At 48.6% G+C, this 15,099-nt stretch overlaps 4 protein-coding genes across 4 annotated transcripts; 2 read left to right on the forward strand and 2 right to left on the reverse strand.

The window, feature by feature from the left end:
* Positions 1–159: 159 nt before the first annotated feature.
* Positions 160–1,371, forward strand: H6S33_003525 (uncharacterized protein; the record flags this gene model as incomplete). The annotated part of the gene is made up of 1 exon (XM_044834877.1): positions 160–1,371. One exon carries the CDS (start codon positions 160–162, stop codon positions 1,369–1,371), a length of 1,212 nt encoding a protein of 403 aa, XP_044691886.1.
* Positions 1,372–2,998: 1,627 nt separating this feature from the next.
* Positions 2,999–3,856, forward strand: H6S33_003526 (uncharacterized protein; the record flags this gene model as incomplete). The annotated part of the gene is made up of 1 exon (XM_044834878.1): positions 2,999–3,856. One exon carries the CDS (start codon positions 2,999–3,001, stop codon positions 3,854–3,856), a length of 858 nt encoding a protein of 285 aa, XP_044691887.1.
* A 642-nt stretch (positions 3,857–4,498) lies between these two features.
* H6S33_003527 (uncharacterized protein) lies at positions 4,499–5,485 on the reverse strand (the record flags this gene model as incomplete). Its single annotated transcript, XM_044834879.1, has 1 exon — positions 4,499–5,485. One exon carries the CDS (start codon positions 5,483–5,485, stop codon positions 4,499–4,501), a length of 987 nt encoding a protein of 328 aa, XP_044691888.1.
* Positions 5,486–11,187: 5,702 nt separating this feature from the next.
* Positions 11,188–15,099, reverse strand: H6S33_003528 (uncharacterized protein; the record flags this gene model as incomplete). Its single annotated transcript, XM_044834880.1, has 10 exons — positions 11,188–11,208; positions 11,274–11,821; positions 11,872–12,343; positions 12,397–12,449; positions 12,499–12,946; positions 13,004–13,067; positions 13,123–13,372; positions 13,428–14,383; positions 14,447–14,623; positions 14,714–15,099. 10 exons carry the CDS (start codon positions 15,097–15,099, stop codon positions 11,188–11,190), a joined length of 3,375 nt encoding a protein of 1,124 aa, XP_044691889.1.

The raw sequence follows: 15,099 nt of genomic DNA on the forward strand, positions 1-15,099 counted from the left end.
ACAAAAAACCTAGCAACACAAACATCTGCAATCCGCGGGGATCATAGAACGTCACTCGCCAGTAATACGACCAACCAGCATAGCCGACACCTAACGCCATCTAAACCAACCACCGTACAACATAACACGAGTGAGAACCTGTGACCAACTATCTTCATAATGGCGACCCCAGTCTTCATTAAAGAAGGAGAGGAGGAGGAGGGGAGGGAGGAGGAAGAGGTGAAAGTCTTCGTCAAAGAAGAAGAATCCTTCTCCGCCGAAGAAGAAGGAGAAGAAGCCCCCATCAAAGAAGAATCGGGTGACGACGAAGAACCCCTCCCTTCGCGTCGCAGCTCCAGACCCCCTCTCGGACCATGCGTCGACCAAGCTAGTATATGGATCCCTCAGATGGACCTCCTCGGCTACCGGTCCACCTACCTCCCGCCCGTCAATACTCGCACCCCAACGCCTGAAGCTGCGGGGGAGGACGAAGAAGAATGGGTGCCGTTGCTGGACAGGGAGGGGTATCCGCCTACTTTCATCCCGCCCATAGAGTCAGATGAGGAAGATGAATCCGTGATCAAGAAGGAGAAAGAGGAAGAGGAAGTCTTTTTCAAGAAGGAGGAGGACGAGGAGGACGATGATACCGAATGGGTGCCACAGCTTGACAGGGAGCGATATTCACCGACCTTCTCCCCACCCGCGGAGCTCGAAGAGGATGAAGTCGTTCTCAAGGAGAAGGAACTTGACAGCTCGCCAGTGCGTCTCTACACACCCACCCCCGCCGCTGCCTCACCCCTCACAGCTGAGCAGCCTTACATCAGCTCCAGCAGCCCCTACAGGCCTCCCTCGCCGTTCGGAGACCCCTTTATGTCCCCCCTGACGGGAGCAGCTGGCGCTGCGAGACTGTCGGCTGAGTTGGAGGCGTTGGGAGGCCGTGGCAATGCCAGGGCGGGTTCTCAGAGAGTGCATGGTCGTTCAGCCGAGAAGGGTGCTATAGCAAGAGCAAGAATTAGTGCCAGTCACAGACGCAGAGCCTTCCTGGCTGAGCCCCCTAACAGCCATCGTGGAGCCACGACACCTGAGCACCATCCCGACGATAGCGATGCTCGGATTGAGCCCCCTAGTCCCCCGCGTAGAATTATGGTGCTTTCGCTTCGCCCTAACTTTGGAGCTCCGTCTGCTCCTGCTAGAAGCACGCCGTACAGTCCGCCTGGATCCGTCAAGTCTGAGTACCCGAGTAGCCCGCCGATTCTGCTGCTGTTTGAAGGTAGTCCTGAACCGGTACCACAGCTACCACCTCTTTCGGGGCGGGTGGGGAGTAAGAGGTCTGGCAGTGGGGATGCGAGCGGAAGTGGGGGTGGGATAAGGAAGAAGGGGAGGTGGGGGTAGTGTCTGTAGAGGGTAGAAGTCATGAAACAGTTAATGGAGTTATCTTTTTCTTGCTTTTCCTAGCTATAGTCTTTTCTTGGAGTATAGCATAGAGTATGTAGAGTTTGATGGAATAGCTGGGAGTACTATGATCGGCTCATGATCATCGGGGGGGGGAGGAGAAGAGAAGACACAGGAGGAGCATTCTAGATCTTTACAAAGTAGTTACCTGGCCTTTCATATTCGTCACACAAAAAATATCTTCTCCGGGAAGTCTTACATGTCCTGATAGTGGTACATGTCTGCTACGATCTCCGGCAGCACCGTGTACTACATGTACTAAGCATGTCGAGTGAGAATCCATGAAGCAATTGTAACATCCATCCACCAGAAATAACACAAGCAAACGCAAGCAGAATCAACTGGCCTATACATATACAAGCCGGTTCCGGCCTTTGGCCGGTGAGGATAATGAAATAAAGAATACCTAGTGAAGAGTGTCACCAGAGAGGTGTACTGCCTCTGCCCTGCTCTGCTAAAGTGGTATACCGTTGATATATCACAATCCCAAAACACATCATAATCCCAAACATCTCAAAGTCACAAAACATATCACAATCACCGAATAGCAGAATATTTCAATAACAACAAAAAGAAACGGTAACCTAACATAACCTCCAACATAACCTTTCTTTTTAGCTGACTCTCCACCATAAATATCAATAGCTCGAGAAAAGGAAACACCCAAAACACAGCCAACCAAAACCTTTAAAATACACATTGCATACTCGGTATAGCTACATGTATATACTACTCGCAGCAGATAACAAGTACCCGAAAATGCACGTCCTAATCTGCAATTTCCATTGGAGTAGAAGTCAAAAATACACCAAAAACTTGCAGCTGCATATTCGGGTACTTCATGCCTGTCGCGAGTACATGTAATTAGATTTGCAGCCTATCTCTAGCTCTTCGGCTTGTCCCCTATAAGCGCTTGGCCCCGTCTTGTCCATCTGAGCTATAAGGGGGGACAGGATTAGTGCCTACGCGTTCAAAACCAAATTTATCGCTGCCAGTAATATATATGGTGAGGCAGTTTCTTTCTCTCCTTTGAGTTTGGTTGTCTTGATAATACTTGTCTACTTATCACGGCTTTGGCTCATTATCAAAGGAGCTTGTTTCTTCTGTTCTCGTTCTTAGTTACACGTAGGCCATCTCATAGATACTCAATATATATGCTTCAACCCCACGACGACAAAATACAAAACCTATCCTGAAGACAGGTGTTTGATGTACTCACCCTATCCACCCCGCCTGGCCTGGCTGCTGACACTCCACAGAAGCAAGCTACGAGGGGCGGCCAGTGCCAGTCTCAATGCAGCAATTCTGCGGGGATAAGTACTGCGGGGATCAGCACCGCGGGGATCTCAGGCAGCGCGCCACACCATGCGGTCTCCCTTCACTCATTGCTGCGGTTGTAGGCCCGATCGTGAACTACTGCACAGACAGCAGTCACGAAACCCTATCACAGGCCTCGTTCATAGCGAGCCTCCGGTGTGCGACGCACACAAGACCAAGGTCAGCCCTCCTTCATCTTTCCACCTCTCCATCTATCCCACAATCATCGTCATCATCATCACCACTCACAATGAGCAAACATACCACAACCCCCACCTCCAAGACTAAGCCTAAGCACAGAAAGCGAGAGGAAAGATCAACCTCGATGGAGACTGAATGCATCACCGACCCCCTCGCCGTCTTTGACGATCCAGTCAGCGAGGTCGATACACACTCTGTGGTTTATCCTTCCACACCCCCGGGCCCTGCAAATAATGCATTCCGCGAGAATATGGACTCTGAGCCCTCTTTGCCTGCTCTGATTGCCAACGTCTCCACGTCCGACCCAACAAGCCCTGGGGCTTCGGTCGTCGACTCCGACTACGAGAGCCCCTCGAGCGAGTATGGCTTGCCGCAGCAGCCGCACAGCACCGACGCCCAGCAATCACAAGCCTGCAACTGTTCTGGTTATTACTGCTACAGCAGTGATCTCGCTGAAACTCAGTCCGCTGCACTGGATGATGATCTTAGCAGCGATCTCTCACTGGATGATGACCTTAGCAGCGATCTCCCAGAACCTTTGCTTGACAATGATTCTAGTGAGCTCAGCTCGCCGCCTCCCCTTAGCGATGATGCGCTCCCAATCGAGAACGGCGGGGATCGGGTGGCAGTCCCTCTGTCGTCAAGCAGCGAGCTTAGTGATCTCAGTAGTGAGACTGGGCGACTCATGGAGGCCGAGGACGTTCTGGTGCTGGCATCCTCACCGGCTGTCTCTTCGCCGCTGGTTTCCTCACCGCTGCCGGTTTCCTCGCCCCTGCCGATTGCCCCGCCAAATATTCCGTCCGCGGCGACTAAGAGAAAGGCTACGACTACCTACGGTGCAGGGAACAGGATTCTTCACGGTGCCAAGAAACAGAAACTGGTCTCTGGAGGGAAGAATAGGGATTGAGTGCTGTGCTGTGCTGTGCTGCCAGAGGGGCTTTATCTTTTACATCTGTGCTGCAGCGTTAGTATGCATACACTTACTTCTCAATGACATCTTATAAAATATGCTAATGTGTTTAGCTCTCCCAAATCTTGCCGAACGAATCACTAGGTCAATTATAATCGACCAAACAATCAATCCTCGAAAAGTCACCACCAGGCGAGTGAGACATTGTGATTCTCGGGCACCTTAACGATACGAAAGATTTCATTTTATTTTTAATCAACCACAATACGAGACGCTTCTCTATCTTATTCTTACTTAACTTTAGTGGAGTCTCGATAGCATATGGTCGGGAACGGATTTTCGTGTGCTACTATCGAGAATATGCTTGTATCGAGAACAAATTTGCCCGTACCGACTCGTTTGGGATTGCCCAACTATATGCTACAATTGCAATCGAGGATATGGTGTTGTCGATAATGCCAGGTACTATATCGGGACTCCACTGTACCATGTATGAAATATCAAATAAACAAAATTAACTACAAACTAGGCATTTCCCGCCTGATCTTCGTTCTCTTCATGTTCCTCCGCCACCCTGTCGGCGTCCTCCACCCCCCTTTCCTCCGCATCTCCTCCTCCCGCCCCTCCTCCCGCCCCTGCTTACTCCACCGCCCTCGGTGCCACCTCCCCCCTCTCCCCCCTCCTCATCTGCACCCAGTCCCCCAACGTCCTCCAGCACTCCCTCTTAAACTCCATCGAGATCCCCGCCGCCAGTCCGCTCGTACTGGGAACCACATACACCCTCGTCCCCTCCCACCCCGGGCCCGCACCCCACCTCTCCTCCTGCCACCCCCACACAAACTGCTCCTTCGCCAGTCTCCTCCCCATCCTCGCCCGCCAAATAATCTCCCATATCCCCTTCCCCACAATACACACGCTCTCAGGCCTCCACCTCCTAAGCTTCGTCTCACACACCGCCACCCCCGTCTCCATCTCCGCCCTGCTCAGGTCCGCCTGCCCCGCCGACGCGCGCTCAACCAGGTTCGTCAGCCCCAGCGAATACACCTCCGGCAGCCGCTGGTCCATCTCGGGCGGGCACACGCGGTCCGGCGTCAGCCCGCCCGCATGCATCAGCCGCCAGAAGTGGTTGCGCGGGTGCGCATACATGTGGCCCACCGCCGCCGTCACCAGACCGGGGTTCAGCCCGATCAGCACACAGATGAGCTCCGGCGCCAGCGCATCAGGGACCGTCCGTAGCTCCTGCTCCTGCTCCTGCTGCTGGGCGTCAGCCTGCTGGTTCTCCGCGCGCTGGCGCTTGATCTGCCGCTGGTGCTCGGCGTTGGAGCGTGCGGAGAGCCCGGCGCGGGAGACGCGCTTCCGCTTTGTAGGTTTGGCCTTGGGTTCTGGTTTTGATTTGGTAGTGCGGGAGGAGGGGCCGGGCTCGTAGGCCTCTTCGGGCTCGGACTTAGGTTTTGGTTTTCGTTTAGTAGTGCGAGAGGAGGAGGGGCCGGGCTCGTAGGCCTCTTCGGACGACGACGCGTCGCTGTCGGTGTATGTTGACGTGGGGGCAGAGTTGCTGGAGTTCTCGTCGGCGTCGGCGTCGGCGTCGACGGTGGGGTCCTTGCGGGCTCTGGGGAGGCGGAACATTGTGGGCGGCGGTCTCGGTCTCAGCACACTGCCTGATTACAGTACAGCACCGTACAGGTCTCTCCGTGGGTACAGGTCTCTCCGTGGGTACAGGTCTCTCCGTGGGTACAGGTTAACTATCGCCGTGGGCGGGCGTTTTGTTTTGACTATTGCGGCCCGGAGGGGGGCCTTAAGCGCCCAGGCAGGCAATCGACGTGGCGATGCATGTAACGTTGCACGGACGCTCTGTCGCCTTGTCGCTGGGCGAATAGGAGGGCGCTGGTGGGCGAAGAACAAAAGAAGTCATGATTGTCCGCAGACCCAGAGGGGGGGGGGGTGGGAAAACTGGTAGATTGATCATTGCCCGTGATATTGATACTGCCAAGAGAAGAGGTAGTTGGAGTTGGTTAGGCGAGGTGAGTTTGGCTAGTCTAGTCCCCGGTATAGGTACTAGCTACATGTGGTCTGCATTAGTTACGCAGACTGGTTTAGTAGCACCGAGTAGAGGTTATCCGCGAAAATATCATTGACCCTACCCTCACGGTGGTCTAACTAACTACATGTAGGTGTTGTATTAGCGTTTTCAAAAGTATCTAGACGAAACGGGGGACTTTGACGTAACGAACCCGCAATATTAATACCTAAGGTTAGACCCCCCCCGGCCATAACTTTCGCGTACTAAACGTCGTGTCCTGCAAATGCTTTACACCGAGGTTGCAAGATCACAATCTAGCATACCCGAAGTTTTTGCAGCATGGTGAATTCAGCGAACAAAGAGATTAGGGTGATGAGCTACATAGTTTATTTTGCGCTGGGTACATATGATGGTATTCATTATTCCATTTTGAATTATTGCCAATTGGAAATACAATAGATCGTGATATTGGCCCATGTTTACGGTCACCAGAACACCGCAACAAGAAAGAAAAAAAAAAAAAAATGAACATGGTGATAGAGGGATCGGGTATATATTACGCTACAGTAGAACGCGCCCTAAGATCAAGCTACAGGTACTTAGCTAAGCTGGTAGCTATCGCCTGGTCGGCCGAGAATCTGGTGCTCTGCATATCGTACAAACTTGGTTCTTGGCTTTCCATATAGGGTAATGATATAGTTGAGATTTCCACAAGCAACTCCCACAAACAGTAATTTTTGGTCCAAAGTTGCCAAGGCTGCAGAGCATCAGATTCTGAGCAGGTCTCGGCCGACCAGGCGATACTAGCTCCCATATCTCCTCTTTTTAATTCCGGTGTGACAATATGTCATCATGACAGCCACCGCAACAACCGCGGCCATGAGCACGCAATGTTTGCTAACTTACCCGCTCCATTGTTTATAAGTAGGCAGCCACCCCACCGCCACCCCTCCCCCGTCCCCTTGTTCTTCCCGTTGCCGGACCGACGGCTTCGACATCGACATTAATACCAAGAGAGGTGGTGGATACTCTACCGCTAAAACTCGAAAAATTGGCTATCTCCATCCAGGGATTATCTCTAATCAAGTAATTAGTTAAATGGCATCGATCTGCGCTAGAAGTTTCTATAGAAGTAACTTTGATCTCACGAGGGCTAGCCAATTTATCGAGTTTTGGCGGTAGATGCTAAAGACGAGTCGTGTCTAGAACAGGACGAAAATTCGGATTCGGGAAGGCTGCTGTCTCTTAGCTAAAGGCGGCGAACAAACAGCCATAGAGGCCCTGTTGATTTTGACTCAGGAATACAGACGCCCCTGTCAATTTAGACTTTTGGCGAGCCTACGCTAGACGAGCGTTGTGACTCCCGTGCGGGGTGCCCCCCCAGGGGGGGGGGGGGGGGGTTGGGGTTGGGAGTGCGCAGTAGAGGCGCAATATTAATTGGAAGGCTGCGTCTTTGCCGCAAGAGTCACCCCTCCTCGCCTCCCCGCCGGAGACGGTCATATTAATCTGGCGTCCCAGACTCAGTCTCCATACTCTAGCAGATGAGTCACAAGTCATGAAGGGGCGCGCACGCGCATTGTTATACACTAGTACTCACGGGCAAATGCACACCGCCAATATGGGTGTTTTCCTTCGTGGAGAAAGTGCCGTTCGGAGGCTGGGGGAGAATACTTGAGACTGAGTCTACATCAACCCTGTCTTCCGTAAGTTGAGAGGAGGTTGGGTATTAATTCGTAATACCCGATTGGAGAGGGCACGATATGAGCTATGAATCGGCACCATGGCCTTGCAAAACGGAGACGGTTGAATTGATTGTTTGACGCTCATCGATACTCAGTTAGCACTTGGAATAGACACTTCCACAGTACAGCCCACTCACCTGGACTGACAGACTATGACTGGGCTTGAATTGTTGGGATGTAGATCCTACACTAATTGCTCGCGGGTAGTGGAAAAGTCCATCATATCAGACGTTTGATACAACTGCGCATCTTGGCCGCTGAATTAATCCTGGTCCGGATAGGGTTGAGTTGAGGAACACTCCTCATATCATATGGCATTAATGAGCCAGGAGTTTTGATGGCTATGCCTATGAGCAACGTCGCTTGGAATATAGGCCACGTGAAGAGTAAAGGTGGTAGTTCCATCATTTACACTTTATGTGGCCCCCACGTGACCAATATTCTATGCGACGTTGCTAGTAGATAGCCATGATACGGTCTTGAGGTTTAATTTTCATGGCCTCAATTCGAAAAGAAATGACCTAACGTTTAGATTGGAGCCATCAGACTGTAGAAGCTCTGGAATATCAAAACGTTTATGGCATATAAGACGGGTCGAAATGAGAGACACATCTACGATTCCAGAGGGATATATCAATAAAGACACTTTTTCTAGAGAAGTGTATGAGCATGTGGCGGTGCAATATACAAAAGAGGAGGGAGGCTTGCTGCTTTGAGAAGTCATTATACAGCTCAGAGTTGATAAAACAGAGCTCGAAGATACCTTGAGATTATTCTAGAATTCAATGAAGACAAAATAATTGTCAGAAAGGATGGGCGAACTACCCAGACGCAAGCCACAGCTTACACAAGAAATAGAATGGTTTTAAGAATAAAGACCGTTACTAGTGATGGCGTAATACGAGACGAGGCTAGGATATTATTTTGTCTTCTGAACGCCCCCGCAGGGTCTTGAATCGGCGATATATGACAGTACATACCTAGACTTGGGATCTTGGGTCAGGGTATCAATTTAATTATCTACTTAGGTACTCGGCCCTTTGGATAAAAGAAAACAGCAAAAAAAACCAAAAGAAGCAAATATCTACAGCCCTTTTTTAAGTCTTGAGCCCTCATTAAAAATACTCTCAAGATCTTGGACGCCAGGGTTTGTCTCGGACACAAAGCCAACCTTACTAATATTCCGAGTGCGCATGCATGTTTTCAATTAGTTCTCGAAACGCGTTACCCTCTGAAAACGCTAGCTGGGCTGTGTCCAATCTGGAGCACAGAACTGTAGGGTTCAGTCATAGGCCCAACCTCACTGGCATCCTACTGGCACACCAGATGCCCAGATCTTGGCACACCCAGATAGCCAACACTACGGGATATTACGATAAGTACCCGTCCGCCAAAACCAAACCCCAACCCAATCATCCGGCGATCACTGCCGTTGAGATCAACCCACATCTCCCCTGTCGGCAGCATCTGCCCTGCCCTGCCACCGCCTATGACTCCAATATCCAATGACAGTCATTTCTGCGAACTAATTCCCCCAGCAACTACCCGGCCCTTTCCCTCTGAGTCACATGTGAGTGGCCGCCCCAGACGTACGATTCTTTGCCTGAGTGAAAAAGTGAGAATGGGTAATCGCAGTGCGCTGTGGCCTCTGGTAGAGGAGGAGGGAGGAGGAGCGAGCTTGGTGTTACATAACTAATCTGTAAATTGGGCAACCCTTACCTTACCTCTCCGCTCGCTTCCTATCACCATCATTGTAGAGTAGAGTAAGCGGGGGAAGGGGGAGAAATCCTCCGCGGGTCATTGTGCCAAGAGGAGCCGTCCCTTGCCTGACGTTGTCTCTGAGGAAATGATTCCAGAAGCATCTTGGCGGTTACCTCACCCCATGGGTCTTGGCAACACTACACACACACCAATGGTTGGAGCATCAAAAATCACTCGTTGATGGAATCTTTTATCTGTGCATGGCACGCCATTGGTAGGAAGCCCTTTTTTTTTCCCCTCTCTGGTTTCAGCACACCCCATCATCACCATAACCCCGGTATACCAATGCTTCCATCCGGCGAAAGAAGAAAGCCAGCATACATAGAATGAAGAACAATCATCATCCCATTGAAAAGATCAATCGTAAAAATAAAACATAACTGACATGTAGGTACGATAGATTGGTACTTCTAGATAGAGATAAACTATGTCTATCGAACATACCCGCCTGCCCACCCTTCCTTGCCACTTTCCCGGTCAAGAAGCGCGTGATCGAAACCTGAAACATCGATTAAATCTCGATTCCAATTACACGTGGTAAGCGGTACCCCAGAACCCTTTTGATCGTGCCTGCTCCTCCTCCTGCTTCTGCTCCTCCTCCTACCCCTCCCCCCTCCCCCCTCCCCCCTCCCCCCTACCCCTCCCCCTCCCCCTCCTCCTGCGTTTAATCAATCAATCAATCAATCAATCAATTCTCCCACCTAATCTACTCCATACCATACACACCAACCACACCAAGATAGAGCTTGGGCCACTTTCTCGGAACCCGATTATCTATGTAACGCTCCTCTGTGGACCAACAACACCTCCGACCTCGCAGGTTTATTATTCGTAAAGGGGAAATAAAAACATCGGGAGCTTGGACCACTTTATGGAAAACAGATATATGTACCTCTACCCTACCTGCATGGGCGGTGGTGGCCCCAATCGCCCGGCGAATCGGAATGGGCTTTTTTTCTTTTTCCCCCTTCCCTTGTTTCTTGCCCTCGGCCCGTTTTGCAAGCGTTTTGATATGAAAGGGAAAGTTTAAATGAGTGATGAAACAACATGAGTTTATTGATGATTAGCTGGAGGCATGTGCAGTACCTACAGGTGTGTGATCTCGTAATCTTTGTTTCATAGGAACACGCGGCCAGTTCTCTCATACTGTTACTGGTTATCTGAAATCCCAATAATGAGTAGGGACTTGGGATTTCATTTGTTGTGTATTATTGGTATGGTGAAAACATTCCCACCTTGAATAGAAAACAAATAAAATACAGCATAGCATAGGGCAGCACTCACAATCAGCAGGCTACACGAAATAAAATAAAACCTAGTGAATTGATTTTTATGAACGTTAATAGCAACTATTACACCCTGATTCCTTAACCTAAATTTGTATAGCTAGCTCCTTAACCCCTAAAGAAAAGCACCACCCTATGTAAATAATCGGAGAAAAAGATGAGACCGGAAACGATAAAGACCATGAATCGTGGAAAACGAATGAACCAAGATAATGAAATAATAAACCACAAAGGGAATGACAATGCAACAAAAAAAGAAAAAGAAAAACGCCATCCATGGTAAATATATCCTCTAAACCTAAACAGATTTCCGTGAAAAAATAAAAATAAAGAAATAAAAAATAAAAACGGATAGAAGTAATAAAATGAATGGGACAATACATGATACTCCGGAAAAGTAAAAACACCCCATGAGTTCAAGCCAACATATCATAGCCATAGCGTCCAGGGCGGGATATGAATATCTAGGGTTGACCGAGAACTAAAAATATATATATATATATATCTATAGTCGCGCACTTAATCATGAATTTGGACACCCTAAAATATTGTTAGTTTCTATAGTAGCCGTATAAAGCGCATAGAGATTGGGGTCAAAAACATACAAATAGGAATCCCAAATCTCTCGAATTCAACCTGCCAATGCCCTTGGAAGCATTTTCATCAAGAGCACCCTCAATCAATTTTCTTTTCTTATCTTGTAACGCAAGAACACGATCCTCGACTGTCTTCTCTACAACAAGTCTGTGGACAAAGACCTGGCGCTGTTGACCGATTCGATGTGCACGGTCGATAGCCTGACTCTCAATGAAGGGATTATAAAACGGGTCCAGAATGATAACTTGAGATGCAGCAACCAAATTCAGGCCGGAGTTACCCGCCTTGAGGCTGACCAAGATGATGTTAACTTCGGCCTTATCTGTAAAATCCAAGAGGGCTTGATTGCGATGTGTGCTCGACATTCCGCCGTCATAACGCCTGTATTTCCAGCCTCTAGCACTAATCGGCACTTCAATAAGATCCAATAGTGATGTAAACTGGCTGAAAACGATCGTCTTCTCCGTTGGATCGTTTCGTTCAACGCTTTCGAGAATTTCGACACATTTGTCAATCTTGGCGCTACTTATCCACCGTTTCTGGAGATGCTTCATATCTAAACAAGTATTAGTTTTCATGACTTTCTACGAGGAAGAAAACACGTACATTGCCTCTTGCTCTTAGCATTTCTCATGGCATCCTTTCTAACCTCCGCGAGAGTCCTTGGCGGGGCTTTCACCTTCGCCTTTCCCTTGCCCTTAGCATCCTTTTTCTTCGGAGCCTTCTTAGCGGGCTTTTTACGATCAGAAGTTTCAAGACCATCATCCGTTCCTTCTTCCGAATCAGGAACTACAAAATCCACAAGATCTTCATCATCATCCTCCTCTTCATCTTCTTCATCATCATCATCATCCGTATCAAAAATCAGGTCACCATCCTCCGGATTCTGATCTTTATCGCCAGGTTTTAAGGTTTCTGGTTGGTGAACTTTACGGAAAGTGGCCAGGTTAATCACTCTGTCCACATTTATCTCGCCCCGACATTTAGGACATCTGCATCCCCCCTTATCCTCATCGCCCTGTTGAATGGTCGAGTCTATATGCTGAGTGTGGAGTCTAGCGAGACATTCGGAACAGAACTAGACGCTGGTGTTAGTGTTTGAACACAGAGAAGAAAGAGAAAGATTCGTACCGCATGACCGCAAGGTATAATTATTGAAGGGTTTTCGTCGGCATCAAGGCAAACTATAAAGATATTAGTCCGGTCACTTTGAATAGCTACTGAGAAACATACTTGGGCACTCGAACGCGTCAAAATCCTTGAGTCTAGCTACGGTATCTGGTGCTAATTCTCTTGCCAGCTGACCCATTCTATCATCAACTGGCTCATTATTCGTCATCTCGGCATCCCTTATAAGATGCGGATGACAACATGCCTGCCTCAAGCGTAAAAGAAGCACCAAGATGTTCGAATAGTTTCTTCCCACAGTATTAGCACGAAGATATTTGTTGAATGCAAGAACCGATTTATCCTGGAGAGACTGGTAGAAGGCTTGTTCGTCCGGGCTAAAAACAGCATGCACCATCTCGATTGTCTTTTCCGGTAGTGTGAGGATAGGTTTGCCGTCAATCATTGACGATTTTGTCCGGCGAAGCAATATTGCCTTCATCAGTGCCTGTAACTTTCTGATCGCTGCAGTGATAGAGAGCTCGTTTTTGCCCTTGAGTGGTTTCGAGAAGTTCTGTTCCACATTCTTTTAGTAAAAATGCCATAATTCAAATTTATTTTCATATTCTACCTTTGAGAATTCAGGCCATTCATTATACGGCTTGATCTGGAGGAACCTGACGAGTGAAAATAATCTGCAAGGTCAATTAGCAGACTTTTCATCAGAGCTTAATTCGTGATAATACTTACTCATCGCAACTGTTTTGCATTGGAGTTCCGGACAAGCAAAGTCGATATTCGGCATCAATGGAACAGCAGCCCCTCGCATACTGAGTGTCTTTGTTCTTAATGCATTGAGCTTCATCAATAATGACCCTATACCACTTGCTCTCTTCACCGATAAAAAAGAGTCCTGGAGGAGAACCCTCACGCCCTTGAGTTTCCCAGAGCTGTTTCTTTTTATATTCATTACCGACGGTTCCGAAGGTGGTTAGAACAACTAAATAAAATTTAGCAATCATGTTGGTGGGTGACCTAATCAATCAAAAACTTACCATCAAACTTTGCAAGGTCTGCGAAAGACTTGGCCTTTTTGCTAGTGCCATGATGGATACAAACCTTCAAGCTATTTTCAGGCTTTAGTTTTACCTTAATCTCTCTCTCCCACTGTTTCAACAGTGCAACAGGTGTTAGGATCAGCGTGGTTTTCCTGGCCTCGTCGGTAGATTTTCGGGAAACCATGAGTGCTAGTGCCTGTATCGTTTTCCCAAGGCCCATGTCATCCGCCAAGATTCCGCCCTTGTTACTTCCTTCTTCCATTGACTTCAACCAAGCCAAGCCAAGCTTTTGATGCTCCATAAGCGGGTAGGTCATCTCTGGAGGAGTCCCCTCGCGGTCCTCTGGGGGTATTTCCATATCAGGTCGGATATTTTCCATCAAAGTCTTGATCTCATCTAAACTTTTGGTGGGATCGTGACGGATGTGGTCGATGTACCTATGGATTTCGGGTTTGTAACGAGACTGAGAATTAGGTACAGGCCAGTCATCATTATACTGTTTACCCAAATCCTGAAGCAAATTGCCCTGACTATCTACGATTGCCAGTGATGGATCATTGATAACCGGTTCTAAATCATAGTCGAATTCATGGTCAAAAATTCCCCATCGAGCCGGCTGGTAGCTGGTTAGATCAGTATTTCTTGGTGTTTCATATGTTCCATTTGTTCGCATGGGCGGTAGCCGTAAGTCCCCGTTTGGGTAATAACCATTTTCGTTATCATTTTCGTCATCATCAACTTCAATAATTTGCCGATTTTGGGGGGCGATAGAATTTGAAGGCTGAGAATAAGGATACATCTGGCTTCTAGCTGGTCTCAGTGGCGAAGAAAAGGGAGAATCCGCAACCTGTTGTTCTGAACGACCGGGTTCCCCGAAATCACTTGAAGAGTATTCGGGATTATTATAAAGATCTTGGAGGGCCCTGGCTATTTCCTCGTCGGGCTTCGAAGTCCTAAACCTTAACAATAATTAGCATGGGGAGGTAAGGGGAGGTATATGAGCAGAAGTTAAGAACCTTTCATTATCTATATCTTTGGGGGACCATTGTGATTGTTGTAACACTACATGTGAGGGCTGCATATGCCTGAATAGCTGGGATTCCTGCAGATTATTGCTTGAAATTCGCCCCATCTCATTCTCTCGGTCAATGAGGTTGACCAAATTTGGCGTAGACCGAGATAATCCAGGATCCCTAATACGGTCAATAATGATCCTATTGTTAGGATGGTATGAAAGATTTATAGAATAAGGTTACTTGTTGAATAAATGAAATGCGTGCTACCTTAGTCGCGGAAGATACCCATACGAGCTTCCCCCATTGCCAGTGTCCATAATCCCCGGCAGTACCATCGGAATTGGACTCGGCGTAGTCTTCTGTGACTTCGCTTCACGAATGCCAAGATACTGAAGCTCGACCGGATCGTGGTCTCTATCTCGTTTCCTCCCACGATCGCCGTGTCCCAACGACAGGCTTGCATAAGATGGACTAGAATCTCCACTCCCGCTGCTTCCTTGACCTGATGAATCCATCAACTGGTCTTTCATTTCTCCCATTGAGTTCCCCCATTCTTGTTGTCTTGGGTCGTTAAGGTTATGCGTATCCATTTGCTGCTGGCAGAATCGAATGTTATCGCGAAGGGCTTCTTGAGAAGCATTTAGGGAAGCCAT

The sequence above is a fragment of the Morchella sextelata genome, assembly GCF_020137385.1.
Source record: "Morchella sextelata strain SCLS chromosome Unknown scls_15, whole genome shotgun sequence".
Lineage (NCBI taxonomy): Eukaryota > Fungi > Ascomycota > Pezizomycetes > Pezizales > Morchellaceae > Morchella > Morchella sextelata.